Here is a 15,322-nt window from a genome sequence, read left to right as displayed (position 1 = left end):
TCTCCCAAACCAGGCAGCCATTCACTTACCTCCTGTCCATATGGATGTCCCTTCTGCTTATTCTGTATGAACGGAATTCGATCTGACGGAATGATCTGACTGGCTTCTTGCATTTAGCATAACACTTTAATTTTTTAGCATAATGTCACCAAGGTTCATCTGTCTCGTAGGATAGACCTGTACTTCATTTCTTTTTATTGATGAATAATGCTCCACCTGTGGATAGAGCATGCTATCCAGTTTTCAGTTGGTGGGCAATTCAGATGGTTTCTACTCTTTGGCTGTGGTGCTTAATGATTCCGTGCCCACTTGTTCACAAATTTTTATGCAGACACGTGTTTTCATTTCATTTCATTTCTCTTGGGATGCGTACACAGGAGTAGAATTGCCGGATCATATGGTAAGTGTGTTTAACTGTGATAGGGGCTGACAGACTGTTTTCCAGAATGGCCATGTCACTTTACATGCACCAGGAATGTGTGAGAGTTTCTGTCTTTCCATATCTGCGACGGTTTTTATTGTTTGCTTTTTTGAGAAGAGTCGTGCTATTAGGTGTGAAGTAGTATCTCTTTGTCCTCTTGATGGGCATTTCCCTGATAGCTAATGATGTTAACCATGGTTTCATGTGCTTATTGGCCATTTATGTATTTTCTTGGGACAACTGTCTGGTCAGATCCTTGTCTATTGGAAAAATTGTCTTTTTATTATAGAATTATAATAGTTATTTATGTATTCTAGATACAGTTTCCTTATTAGATATGTAATTTATAAAAATTTTATCCCATTCTATGGATTTTCTTTTTGCTTTCTTAATGGTGTCTTTTTAATCACAAAAGATTTTAAATTTTGAGGTCCATTTTATCTATATTTTTCTTTTTTTGTTTGTTTTGGTGTCATATTTAAGAAACCATTGCTTAGTCCAAGGTCATAAAGATTTACACCTTTGCTTTCTTCTAGTAGGTTTATAGTTTTAGCTCTTACATTTCAGTTTTTGGTTCATTTTGAGTTTATTTTTTGTATTTGCTAGGAGGTAGAGGTCAAATTTCATTATTCTGCATATTGATACCTGGTCATGGCAGTGCATTTGTTGGAAAGACTGTTCTTTTCGCACTGAACTATCCTGATATCTTTGTCAAAAGCCAATCCCGTGGTTTATTAGAGTGCTTTTATGGTTGTTTTTTATGTTTGGAATTTTAGTATAAGGTGTGAGGCAGACATACAACTACTATTTTTTTTTTAAGTGGCTAACCATTTTTCCCATATCATTTACTTTAATAATTAATCTTTTTTCCATTGATTTGAGATGCCATTTTTTTAATCATGTCCTTTAGTCTTGTAACTGTTTGCCCATTGCTGAGTGTCTGTTCTATTCAGGTATCTATTGTTGCACCTATACCAGTCTGTTTTAATGATTGTCACTTTATTGGCCATTTGGAAGTTTTCTTTGCAGAAATGTCTGTTTCCCATTATTTCTTCTAACTGGTTATTATGAATGGTGAAAATTCTAAGAAAAACTAGATACAACTTAATCTTCTGATTTTTTAAAATTTAATCTTTGGCTTTTCGAGGTTTAAAAATAGATAATTATGTGTCTTCTTTCTACTATATAGTCATCTGGTTCACTGTGGGGGAATGCAAAGTTATTTGTTATGTATACCAGCAGTCCTGAAATCGAGTGTTGCTTAAGTGTTTTTAACTAAAATATCCATATTTTTATTTAAAATATGTGCTTACAGTAAATAGTAGCTTTTTAAAAAACTAAAATCATTAATGTTAATTGGTGAGAAATTTTAAAATTAGAAATCAGAATATATTAACTTAAGTTTTAAGATTGACCTCTTTCCTCAAGAAGTTTATAATTTAGTTGGAGAGAAAATATACAGGGCGCCTGGGTGGCTCAGCTGGTTAAGCGACGCCTTCAGCTCAGGTCATGATCCCGGAGTCCTGGGATTGAGTCCCATTTCAGGCTTCCAGCTCTATGGGGAGTCTGCTTCTCCCTCTGACCTCCCCTCTCATGCTCTCTCACTCTCTCTCTCTCTCTCAAATAAATAAACAAATAAATAAAATTTAAAAAAATACACATATGTCTGAAAAAATTGATTGCCCCCATAAAGAAGCATATGCTACCTAGCATCTACGTGGTTTCAGAATTCTGTCAGCCACTTTAAAAAATTACTGAAAGTTATCATAAAGTTTCAGTCTTGTATAGTATTTGGAATCTTTTTTTTAAAGGTTTTATTTATTTGAGAGAGTGAGTGAGAGAGAAAGAGAGCACAAGTGAGGGGAGAGGTAGAGGCAGAGGGAAAAGCAGGCTCCCTACCAGCAGGGAGCCCAGTGCAGGGCTCAATCCCAGGACTCTGGGATCATGACCTGAGCTGAAAGCAGACGCGTGGCTCGGTTGGTTAAGGTGCCCATATTTGAAATCTTCTGATAAAGTTAATTCATATATTGGACCAGAAAATGGAGGCTGCCCTCTGGACCAGCCCGCATTACAAATTTACACCTAAGTTACAGAAAGCACCTGTCAAAGAATCCTAACGCATGCCAATGGCAGTCCTCCAACTCCACTTTGGCTAACTTACCTCACCTAAGAAGTAGAACCTGCTAGCTGTAGGAGGAGACGCAGGACCTCCCAGCCAGATTCCCAGCTTTCATGCCCTTTCATGCATCGCTGCTTCTAATATTCAGTAAAACTGGCTCTTGCCCAAAATCTCTCAGGAAGGATGCTCCATTGCTTTGGGGAACTGTACTCCTCCAATCCATGGATTGGGTTTTTTTTCCTTGAATAAAGGACTTCAGATTTGTTGCCAAGTTGTATTATTTTTGTCCTTTGACATTCCATAAAGCAGCTATTTCTGTGTCTCTGCTGTGAGCTTATCTGCACCTAAGCATTTTATAACCCATAAACTGAACAACAACAAAAAAACCTGAGTAATGTTACTTATTAACTAGCATGACGTCTAGGTCCTTATAGTAGTTCAAGATAGGCAGTGGCTTAAAGGAGATAAAATTTTATTTCTCCTCAGAAAAACTCAAAGGTTGGCAGCCCAGGCTGCTCTGGCAACTCCACGTTCATGCCTTCTATCTAGCACTGGCTAACATTCTCGAGGTTTCTTCATGGTTGCAGAGGGCTGGCCACGGGAGTACTTTGTACTTTGCCCGTGCTTGGGCTCACCTTGTTCCTACATCTCATTCATTCTCTGATCCTATTCCTGAGCCTTACTTAACCTCATCTCTGCGTCATCACTATCATCCAGAGAGAAAGAATGTATTTGGGGCAAGGCTTCCAGCATGGTCTAGCGGTCATGGACACCAAACACTCAGAGAAGGAAGGAACAGAATGAGGCCAGAAATATCAAAGGTCAGAAATAACTGTCTAGGAGCACCTGGCTGGCTCAGTCAGTAGAACTCGTGAGCCAGGAAGGTGAGATGACACAGGAGCACAAAAGCCTCCTGGGCTGGGGCCCAGGCACAGACTCGCAGACCAGCAGCCGTGGGGAAAGGAGATTAGGACAGCCCCCCAGACTGAAACCTGGAGCTGTGGAGGCTTGCGTGCGAACTGGGGGCGGCTGGTGGTTTTAGAAGCGCAAAGAACAGAGACATACCCAGACCCAGTGAGGGCTGAGAGTGTGGCTGTGGGATGCACAACCCAGGACCCTGTGGTTCTTAGCAGCACAGACAGAAGTGGAGTCAGCATGGCCTGGAGAGCTCACTGAAGGTCAGACTTCAGTCTCTCTGTTCTGAGATGGAGGATTGGATACAGTCACTTCTGCTCTGACTCTCGGAAGAGACACGGAAAGCCACGGGGAAAGCCACTAGAGAACAAAAGCCCCCCAAAACCAGTTTTCATGGGTGCCTGGGTGGCTCAGTCACTAAGCGTCTGCTTTTAGCTCAGGTCATGATACCAGGGTCCTGGGATTGAGCCCCACATTGGGCTCCCTGCCTCTCACATTCTCTCTGCTTGTGTTCCCTCTGTCACTATGTCTCTCTCTGTCAAATAAAAAAACAAAAAACAAAAAATCGGTTTCACTGAGCCTGTCCACCCGCCCCCCACCACAAGGGGCAGGGCAACTCTGCCCAGACAGGGTTGCCTGAGTAACAGTGCAGCAGGCCCCTCCCCCAGAAGACAAGCTGGAAGAGCAAGAGGCAGACAGCCCCAAAGTCCTTATAAAACAGATGCATCTTGCTTGGGTTGCGGTCAGTAGTTTGGACTGTGCATTCCCTCAACCACCTCTCAACAGAATGACTAAGAGGAGGAACCTCCAACAAAGGAAAGAACCGGAAAAAGTGGCGTTTCCCCCAGAACTACTGGATATGGATATAACCAAGATGTCAGAAATTGACTTCAGAGTAACAGTTATCAAGGAGATATCTAGGCTTGAGAAAAATATTAATGACAATATAGAATCTCTAAGGGCAGAAATGAGAGATAATCAGGCCGAACTTAAAAATGTGATGAATGAAATGCAGTCTAAGCTGGATATGCTGACTTCCAGGGTAAACGAGGCAGAAGAACAAATTTGTGAGATAGAGGATAAGATGATAGAAAAGATGGAAATCAAGCCGGTGTGGGAAAAACAAATTAAAACCCAAGGAAGCAAACAGAGAGATTGGTGATGGAATGAAATGTTCCAGTATCAGAATTATTGGTATCCCTGAGGGAGTGGAGAGAGAGAGAGGGAGAGAGAGATCTAGAAGATATATTTGAGCAAACTGTAGCTGAGAACTTCCCTAACCTGGGGAAGAAAATAAGCATCCGTGTCCTAGAGGCAGAGAGGACCTCTCCCAAGATGAATGAGAACAAACCACTGCCACGACATATACTAACACATTTGTAAATCTTAGAACCAAGGAAATAATCTGAAAGCAGTGAGAGGGAAGAGATTTCTTTCGTACAAAAAGAAAAGGGAATCCTCTTACATGTTGGTGGGAATGCAAGTTGGTGCAGCCACTTTGGAAAACAGTGTGGAGGTTCCTCAAAAAGTTAAAAATAGAGCTACCCTATGACCCAGCAATTGCACTACTTGGTATTTACCCCAGGTACAGACATAGTGAAAAGATGGACCATATGTACCCCAATGTTCATAGCAGCAATGTCCACAATAGCCAAACTGTGGAAGGAGCGGAGATGCCCTTCAACAGACGAATGGATACAGAAGAGATGTGGTCCATATATACATTGGAGTATTACTCAGCCATCAGAAAGGATGAAGACCCAGCCTTTGCATCAACGCAGATGGAACTGGAGGGGATTACACTGAGTGAAATAAGTCAAGCAGAGAAAGACAATTATCGTATGGTTTCACTTATTTGTGGAGCATAAGGAATAGCAAGGGGGACATTAGGAGAAGGAAGGGGAAAATGAAGGGGGAAGCCAGAGGGCGAGATGAACGATGAGAGACTATGCACTCTGGGACTCAAACTGAGGGTTTTGAGGGTCGGGAGGATGGATGAGCCCGGTGATGGGTATTAAAGAGGACACAGTTGGCGTGGAGCACTGGGTGTTATCCGCAAACGGTGAATCATGGAACACAGCATCAAGAACTAATGATGTACTGGGGTGCCTGAGTGGCTCAGTGGGTTAAGCCTCTGCCTTCGGTTCAGGTCATGATCTCAGGGTCCTGGGATCAAGCTCCGCATTGGGCTCTCTGCTCAGTGGAGAGCCTGCTTCCCCCCGTCTCTGCCTGCTGCTCTGCCTACTTGTGATCTCTGTCAAATAAATAAATAAAATCTTTTTTTAAAAAAAGAACTAATGATGTCCTGTTTGGGGACTAACATAATAAAAATAATGTATGTGAGAAAAAAGTAAAAATAAAATCTTAAAAGACAAAAAGAAGAAAAAGAAATATCCATTCTATTCTTTTAAAAGCTACCATGTTGGAATCACCATGTTGAAATACTAAGCTTTCCTTAAAAATGAAAATTATAATTGTATCTTATGAATGCAAAGGTAAGATGTGTTTGGTTTAGGAAAAAGAAAGAAAATATAGTTAAGAAAGGAAGAGGAAAATTATTCTCACCAATTTTCACCTTGGGAGGGGCATTTCTTTCAGATCTTTAGGTGTATTAAGTTGATCCATCCAGAGTTTTTTTAAGGTTATGTGGGTTTGTACTATTTATAATGTTTTGAACTTGTTACACCTTCTTTTAAAAGTCCTATTTTATCACTATACAACCTAACCTTTGACAGAAATTTTTTTGGAAGGTATCCTTTACTGAGGACATAAAACAACGGGAAGGTGGCAAAAGGCAAGCAGCAGGAGAGAGCATGACCCTTATCAAGGGAACTGGCAATTCAGAGACTGAATAAATCAGTGAGTCTTGTCAAGGAACCTAGAGAGGAATGTGCTTCCGTCGCAGGACACAGATGTGGCGGGGGCTGCTGCAGGGCGGGCTGTGCCCGACTCCGAAACTCGGTCTCCTTTCGTGTGAAATGGAGATAGTAAGAACTAGTTCAGAGAGGGTTGTTCTGTGGGTCAAGTGGGAAGATATGTCAAAACATAACTTAGCCCACAACGTACTACCTATGTATTTAAAAATGCAAAACTTACAACGTGTCAGAGCTGAAAAGACTTGGTAACAGTTGGTCCATGTGCCTGTTAATGTTGAGGAAATGGAGACCCATTGTTTGCTCATATTAATGTACTAAACAAAGAGCCCCTTAGCTGTGGTACTGAGACTAGGAAACAGCCTTGTTACTGAGAACCGCTTGCTCTGAGAAAATGGCAATGGACTGTCATCCAGGTACCGCATAATTGTGAAAGTATATTGCGCAAGTGTATCTGCCGAAGTGCTGAGGGGTTGGAAATTTGGCACACCGTCTGCTTGCCAGGCGGTGAACATTTGGAGTAGTGCTGCCCAGAGCAGTGCCTTGTCTTAATTTGGCCAAAGGTACCCAAAGGTCCAGTGGAGGACTGGCCTTTATCCATGGGATTCTTGACCAGCTCTACCTGCCTGGCCAGCACTGGTATCATCTAGGGCAGCATCCTGGGCAGCTGACTGAATGCTGTTCCCGGAGACCCAGCTGCCCTTCTCTTGCCTTTCGGGTAGAGAGTGGTCAGTTACTGCTGACAGGAGATGGCCAGTCTTCCCTCTGTCCTCTTGCCGTCTCAGACCACACTTTCCTTGCTGGACAGAAAGGAAGTTACTGATGGCAAGTTGTTCGCACGATTGGGTTTTCTTCTTCTGGGGTCTTCGGTGGGAAGCTTATGGGACTCTTACTGAATGCTGACCTTCCCCGCTTCACTTTCTGGAAGTCCGTGTTCTGAGGTCCTCTCTTGTTGTGACCCGGAGGAGTGTTAGCCATCTCCTGACTTGTCCTTAGATCACCCGCACTCCTTTCTGGTTTCTTAGTCTATGTCATCTCAGTAACACAAGGCCCTTTGAGGCCCTCGTTGGCCTCCCCTGGGCCTGGGCCAGTGATGGTTGCAGGGTGGGCAGCAGACTTATTCTAAGGGGTCGATGCAGAGCTTGTCAGCAAAGCCGAACAGGAAGCATTCTTGTGGTTTGAGTTGTTTCCTGATAAAGACTCAAAAGCAAATTCTGGCAGTTCCAAAACCTTCCTTCCGTAGAATGCTGTATTCAGTTTTGTTTGCAGACTCCTTGTCCTTTCCGGGTGCATCTGGTAAAGTAAATTTGTTTTAAGGACCCACAAATGGAGGCTGCCCAGTGGCTGAGGCCATCACAAATCTAACCCCAAGTCAGCCTGCACTCATGGAAACATCTGTCAGGAACACCTAACATATGCCCGTCGTGGTCAACAGCTTTAGTGAGCCTACCTGACCCTAGAAAATAGTTCCTGCTGGCCTTATAAGGAATCTCCCGTCTCCTAGCCAGTCATGCCCTCTTCTTTTGTTGCTTCTTCTGATACCTGTAGGAGCAGGAAAATTTTCCTTCTAGCCTCCTAGATTCTTTGGCTGCTCTAATAATCGAATTGACACAAGGCAGATCAACAGGAGAAAAACTAATTTCATATGCGTGGGAGCCCCACAAAAATATGAGAATGTGAGACCCAAAGGTAAGCCAGGTAGTTAAGGCTTATATATAACATCCTGAGTTAAGGAAGAGAGGAGCAGTTTAGGGATACGCAGTGGAGAAAGGCCATTGACAGGAAAGAAGAGTATGTTTGGAAAACAAAGTTTGTGCTGTTTTACAGATAACTTTCTTAGGTAAAAAGCTGTCTCTAGTAATAGCTCTCTTCCTGGAAGCAGCTGCCTTTCCAAAGTAGATGTAGGCAGTTGTGGGGAGGTATAGACCTTTTCCTGAATCTTCTGGGCATTGATGACCTTTAGCTCAAAATAGTCTTCACGTCAAAATGGCATGCTTTGGGATGACCAGTTCTCCCCTTCACACTCTACAGGCTCACTTTGCCCACAGCCCTCGGGGAGAGTGCCCAGTGATGGCGAGACACAGCATGCCCCCAACGCGTGGATTGTTTTCCCTCAGACTCACTTTGGACTTATTCTAGCTTTGTCATTGGAACCTCTCCTGTCCCCTAGATTACCACATTGGTCCTGAATAATGGCCAGGAAGCCTGGGTTGGGGCATGTCCCACTCTTTGTTATTCCTCCCCCTTCCTCCTACGCTCCAAAATTTCTAAATGTTCTGGGTTGCTTCTAGAACGGATGATGCAAGGGGGGAAGCAAGGAGTCTTGTAGTCTCCTAAAAGGCCAGGTCTGTGGGTAAAAGGGGAGGGAACTAAGGTGTGGGTGGGAAAAGAATGGTTTTCAGCGCAACTACAGTCTCCTTGATGAGAACATAGCAACCTGCACCCACAGCAAGGTTCCGACACACTCATGAGGAAACCTCTACCCAGGTGCGCTTACTCCCGGAAGCCTTTGACGTACTCGAAATAGCAAGTACTTGTGTCACTAGCCTCTTGCTCAGCCATACACCCCAACAGTTAAAACCTGAAGTAGAGAAGACCCCTTAACTGATGCTCTACCTGAGGCCCGTTGTTCTTATTTCTGAGGCATTGACAAAGATGTTTTGCGGTGACTGGAACATTTCAGGCCAGAAAAGCTCTAAGTGATGTAATGCCTAGAAGTCCCTACCCCACACCCACACATTCCCTTACCTGCTCATGTGATCGTGTGCTGAACACCATGACCACGTGCTGAACATCTGCCCATCCCTGTCTATGACCACACGCTGTCTGCTCTCTTGGAAACACCACCTTCCTTCAGGGGGAAATAACCCCCTGAAGCTCTCGCCCTGTGAAGAGGCGTCTCTTCTGCTGGTGGAGAGGTCAGTTGGTAAGGCTTAAGCCTGCCACCTCCACCTGCTGCCAGCACCCAAAATAAACCTCTTCCATTCTCTTTTCCAAACCTTTCTCTCCTGACTGGCTTCTCTTGCGGTAAGTTTACCTGAGTTTGTTCAGCAGCCTTGTTGGAAAGCTCAGCCAGGAACTCTGCTTTCTATTTGTTCAGCATCCTTGAGATTGCCTGGGAGGGGACAGTGGAAGCAGGACAGCAGGCCTTACCCTTATTTTTCCCGAGTTAGTGATGACCAGTAACGCTAGTACTGGTTTGTCAGCCTTGGGCAAATCAGTGAACTTTTTTTTTTTTTTTTGAGATTTTACTTATTTATTTGACAGACAACACAAAGGAGGGGGGAGGGGCAAAGGGAGAGGAAGAAGCAGCCTCCCTGCTCAGGGAGCCTGACAGGGGACTCAATCCCAGGACCCTGAGAACATGACCTGAGCCGAATTCAGACTCTTAACCAACTGAGCCATCCATGTTCCCCTCAGTGAAATTTTTAAGCTTCAATTTCATCCTTTTTTTTTTTTTTTCCAGAGACGGAGGTGGGGGGAAGGGCAGAAAGAGAGGGAGAGAGAAAATCTCAAGCAGACTCCATGCCCAGTATGGAGCTTATCATGGGATTTGATCTCATGACCCTGAGATCATGACCTAAGCCAAAATCAAGAGTTGGATGCTTAACTGACTGAGCTACCCAGGCACCCCTCATCATTTTTTTTTCAGAGATTTTATTTATTTATTTGTCAAAGAGAACGTGTGCGAGAGCACACAAACGGGGAACAGCAGGCAGAGGAGGAAGCAGGCTCCCCACTGAGCAAGAACCCCATTGCAGGGCTCGATCCCAGCACCCTGGAATCATGACCTGAGCCAAAGGCAGAAGCTTAACTGACTGAGCCACCCATGCATTGAAACCCCTCATCATTTTTAAAACAGAGATAATAATACTGCCTGGGTTGTTATGAAGATCACACTGAAGAAAGTGCCAGACAAAAAGTGCCAATATTACTACATTTTCTTGACACTATTATGGTAGTGATTATAAGAGGGCTTATTATTTTAAATACCACTAGGGAAGAAGAAAATTTCTATCAGTTACCCATAGCACATCATTTTCTTGTCAGAAAGTTTCTTCACATTGAAACAGATTTATTTGGGCAGATTTTTATAATAAATTATCCTCGTACATTGGTAAAAAGGAACTATAGGTGATTATAAATTAATGTATTCTTAAATTTCCCTATAATCTTGATCTACTGCTGCTGAGTCATTTGTTAAGATGGTTAGTGCTATCAGAGTTTTTCCCACACAACATTGCCTGTGTATCATCGTGAGCACTGGGGATGCAATATTTCTTAGAAGAGTGCTTCATACTGTCTTTCTCCCAAGCCAAGATTACCAGTTCTGCATAATCAATATGTACGCACAAGCACTGGCGTCTGTTTCCTGCCCAGTGCTTGGCCAACTTAAGACATCCTGATTCCAGGGGTACTACAAGTATGAAAATATGTAACTGTTAGAATTGACAAAATATAGTACTATCATTGATTTCGTCTTATTTCATAGGTTTGGGTTTGTAAGGGCAGCAAGTGTTGGGGACGAAAAATTTCCACTGCCATTTAAGGTCCTTCTAGCTGGACTAAGAGTCAAATTGACAGGAAGCAGATTAACAGGAGGAAGTCAAATTTAATAGTGTACATATGGGGAATCCACACAGGCATGGAAATTCCAAAGACAGGCAGTATGAGGTTTATAGATGAGCTAAAGAGGGGAAGGGATCGGAGAATACCAAGGGAGAAAGACCACTAGCAGGAAAGTGAAAGAAGGTATTGGGAAACCACAGGCGCCCTATAATGTAGAGAAGTTTCTTAGGTGAAGAGGAATCTTTGTTAATAACTCTCTTCCTGGGGTGCCTGGTGGCTCAGTTGTTGAGCACCTTGATTTCAGCTTGGGTCATGATCCCAGGGTTAAACCCCACATCAGGCTCTGTGCTCACTGCGGAGTCTGCGTGAGGTTCTCTCCCTCTCCCTCTGCCCCTTCCCCTGCTCACACACATGTGTGTTTGTGTACATGTGTTTGCTCCCTTTCTCTCCCAAATAAATCAGTAAATCTTAAAAAAAAAAAAAATAGCTGTCTTCCTGGTACAAGTAGGCAGTTGAGAGGAGATCGAGTTTCTCCTGAGTCTGCTGGGTTTGGATTGCTTTTAACTCAAAATAGTGTTCATGCACAAGTGGCCCATTTTGGGGCTGCCTGCCCTTGGATCCTACAAAAACATGAAAGCCTCTGCCTCATCCCAGGAAGTGTCCTTTCTGTTTGCACAAACTTAGAGTGGACAGTTTGCCTGGAATGTGACCCTGCGCTGTTAACAGGACAGGCTTCCCAGTGAGATGGATAAGTCATAGAAATTATCTTGCGTGTTTCCTCATTTACCTATTCTTTTTCTTTTTTTCTCATTTACTTATTCTTCCTGTCTGCTTTCTGATTTTCCTTTGAAGTTCCTGAGTTCAAATCTGGTTCCTAAGAAACATCAAAGGAAGCCTGCACCAGGGGCCTCCCAGGGTCTTCTTGGAAGCTGGACTCCATCCACTGTGTGAGACGGAATGGCACTCCCCACTAGTGTGCTCTCCTCTTTACTGCTGCTGGCCGCTGTTGCAGGTAGGAAACCGTCATCCTGGAGACCCTAGCATCACACATGAGCTTCCTGTCTTTGGCTTAAACAACTCAGATCAGAAACAAAACCTAGGGGATGAACCTAGGGGAAGGGAAAGAGAAATAAAGTAAGATGAAATCAGAGAAAGAGACAAACCATAAGAGACTCTTAATCATAGGAAACAAATTGAGGGTTGCTGGAGGGATTGGGGGTGGTGGGATGGAGTAACTGGAGGATGGGCATGAAGGAAGACACATGATGTAATGAACACTGCGTATTAAGTAAGACGGATGACTCTTCAGAAAGTAATAAACAACGAAACAACTCAGATCAATCTGAAATGAAGGTGCTATGTGTTTGCTTCCCAACAGGATTATTTTACATGTAAAAGGCATAAAGGCCAACCTCATGCACCAGTGGTTTTCTGGAAATGGGAATTTAAATTGTTTTTTATTATCATGATGATTTTTTTTTAAAGACTTTATTTATTTATTTGACAGAGAGAAACCACAAGTAGGCAGAGAGGCAGGCAGAAAGAGAAGAGGAAGCAGGCCTCCCATTGAGCAGAGAGCCTGATGTGGGGCCTGATCCCAGGACCCTGGGCTCATGACCTAGCTGAAGGCAGAGGCTTTAACCCACTGAGCCACGAAGGCACACCTGTCATGAAGATTTTTGAAAACATAAAGTCACAGTTTGTATATACTAAGAAAACTCTATATATTTATTTAAAATAATTGCATAGTAGATCTTTTTGGAAAGCAAATGACCACACTCTTTTATCATAAATCTTTATTTTCATATGTTCTGCTCTGCTTGCTCAGTGTGGACATACCCGTGACAGGAAATACTGGTGAGTTGCAGTGCTGGTGCTCAGTGTCCTGGCTAGGCCAGCTAGGGCCCCGGGCCAGCTAGGGCCCCTTTGAATTTACCGAGGACTGAGAGTAGAGATGCGTGGGGATTATCCAAGTGTGGTGAAGCCATAATGAGGCAAACCTGTGTTAAAACAGAAATTCAACTGAGTAAATTTAAAGATCTAATTAGCTTTATTCAAGGATTCGTGACCTGGGCAGCATTCCATCAAGAAGGTAGAAGGGAGCTTGAAGGAGCTGTACAAAATGGAATGATTTTACAGGGAGAAGTAGGCAAGGTCACTTTCCCTCAGGGGAAGTCAGAGGGTCTTACCATGCAAATGACCTCAGGTGTAGGATCTTCACGGTCCAGACTGAGGAGTTTCAGTTGCATTTGTGGAAGAGGCAGAATCTGCAGTTACAAATAGGTCATCTCAGTGGAGCTTAACATAAGTGATTCCATTTGGGGCCTGTTTCTTTTTAACACAGAGAGTGGTCTTTGTTAAAATGCAGTTTCCTCTGCTCCAGACCTATGGAACCAGAACACCTAGCAGGTGTGGCCCAGGGGTCTGAAGCACTGTTGTAAGTGCATGGAGGGGCCCCCTCAGAAAACCGTGCCACTGGAGAAGCCCTGTCATTGCCCCAGAGATTACTAATATTTGAACACTTTTTTCCCCCTCCCAAATCCCCACTTTTTCATTCCTTTCTGCCTTTTTCTTGTGATTTTTCCATTAATTTAAAATTCCTGAATTACTTTATTAGTAACATTATGTACAGTTTGCCTGTCTTCCCTCTCTATCCACTCTACCTTTAACAAAACGCTAGCCAGTGATTTTACTGATTTGTCAGCAATCATGGAGTGACTATGGTCCTAGATTGGGCGGGGACAATGGTAGAGGGTACAAACATGGGTGAGTCTTCTCTGGTCTCTTCAAGAGCTTTCGTGGAGTGAGTCTGAGAGAGTCTGAAGTAATTATGGCCACTTGGCCCGACAGAAGCATGGTTTAGTTGTTAGAAACCCTCTCAGACTTCTTCACTGAGCACTAAGACCTCTGCGTTAGGTACTTCTGTCTATACAGATCATTCAGGTGATGTTTTTGCAAAACAAAGGGATTATGTTCTCCCAGAAGTGTATGGCAGTTTCCGCCTGATTGAAAACTGCTTTAAGCTCTTCCAAGCCAGTTCTCCGTAGCCACTAAAACAGTTTGCTTGCTTTAGGAGCAAAGCCTGCCTTCTGGATAGTGGTTTCTGACAGTTTTATAAGTTGGTTTTGAGCTGCCTGGTGGCCAACACCAGAAATGAAACAAAGCCATTTCTGTGGCTCGCACTGTCCAAAAGAAGGTGACCTCACCATTTTTCCAGGGAAATGAAGCATATCTTACCATGTGTGTTTGAAAGAAGTTTCTAGCTTGGGTCTTCATTGAAAGGCCACTCAGGGATGTAGTGGTATCTTTTCAAATAAAGGCAGTATTTTTGAGAGTACAGGTGGGAGTCAGAGATTAACTATCTGCTGTATACCCTTCATCACTTGGTTTTCATTAGAGATGTTTTTTATGTTCAGCTGGAGGTCTTTTTTCCCTCTCTAGATCTGAAATTAAGCTTTTTGTTAGAAAATAAAAGGCTGAAACTACTAAATAGATTTGCATTCGAGAAAATATCCTTCCAGTTGAATTAAAATAGTTTGTTGCTAGCTTATTCGTTTGGAAAGATACGTATCTATTACATCTAATTCCTCTTAAATTGGACCGATTAGACTTTCCTATAGAGTCAGTGTTTGACACTGAACAATTCTTAAAAGTGTATAATGATGCTCATGTGTACACAGGTAAAAATAAAAGGGACTCCATTTCTCTTCCCTCCAGTTAGAAGCTCTCTCTGATTGTCACTATGAGGAAAGTAACAGTAGTTTAAAAAATTGTCAGTGACGAGCCCTCACAAGTAAAGAGACCTCTACCAACAAAGAATAAAAGTGACTTTGCCTTTGGCTTTCGGAGAATGAGGGACTGCAGCAGAAGGTTCTTAAAGTGCCACTTGCTGTCACTGCGTCTCATGGGCCTGCACCACTGCATTTGCAGAACACAGCTGGGGGTGGGGGATAGCGTTGCCCTCACACCTGCCCAGTTTGCTAACTGGAAATATTTATAGCTATTTAGGATCTGATTAGAGCTAGTTGCTACAGAGGTGCCTGGGTGGCTCAGTTGGTTAAGCAGCTGTTTTCAGCTCAGGTCATGATCCTGGTCTCAGGGTCCTGGGATTGAGCCCCACTTCTTTGTCTCCCTCTGCTGCTCCTCCTGCTTGTGCTCTCTCTCTGCTAAATAAAAATCTTTAAAGGAAAACCCAGTGATGGGTATTAAGGAGGGCAGGTATTGCATGGAGCACTGGGTGTTATACATAAATAATGAATCATGGAACACATCAATGTACTAATATGTACTATATGGTGACTAACATAATAAAAAATAATAATTATATAAAAATTCTAGAGGGGGAGGGAAAAAAAGAAAACCAAAAGACTAGTTGTTACAGACCTGTGCTGAGGACAAGTTTTTCCTCTTCTTTGATATTTCCCT

The 15,322-nt window shown here is 43.3% G+C and overlaps 1 protein-coding gene across 8 annotated transcripts in view; it reads left to right on the top strand.

Moving 5' to 3' along the window:
• Positions 1–15,322, top strand: part of KIAA0319 — a 98,613-nt gene that overhangs the window by 24,094 nt on the left and 59,197 nt on the right. For 7 of the 8 annotated variants that reach the window (XM_082731467.1, XM_082731464.1, XM_082731468.1 and 4 more), the window contains one exon: positions 11,750–11,909. The exons of the other annotated variant lie outside the window; for it this stretch is intronic. In XM_082731467.1, coding sequence (XP_082587593.1) covers positions 11,855–11,909 — 55 coding nt within the window. In that variant the 5' untranslated portion in view covers positions 11,750–11,854. The remainder of the gene's footprint in view (positions 1–11,749; positions 11,910–15,322) is intronic. 8 annotated transcript variants of the gene reach the window in all.

The sequence above is a fragment of the Mustela nivalis genome, assembly GCF_964662115.1.
Source record: "Mustela nivalis genome assembly, chromosome: 5".
In the NCBI taxonomy this organism is placed as follows: Eukaryota; Metazoa; Chordata; class Mammalia; order Carnivora; family Mustelidae; genus Mustela; species Mustela nivalis.
The sequence above is the reverse complement of the archived record's forward strand: the minus strand, read 5'-3'. Positions and strand labels throughout refer to the sequence as shown.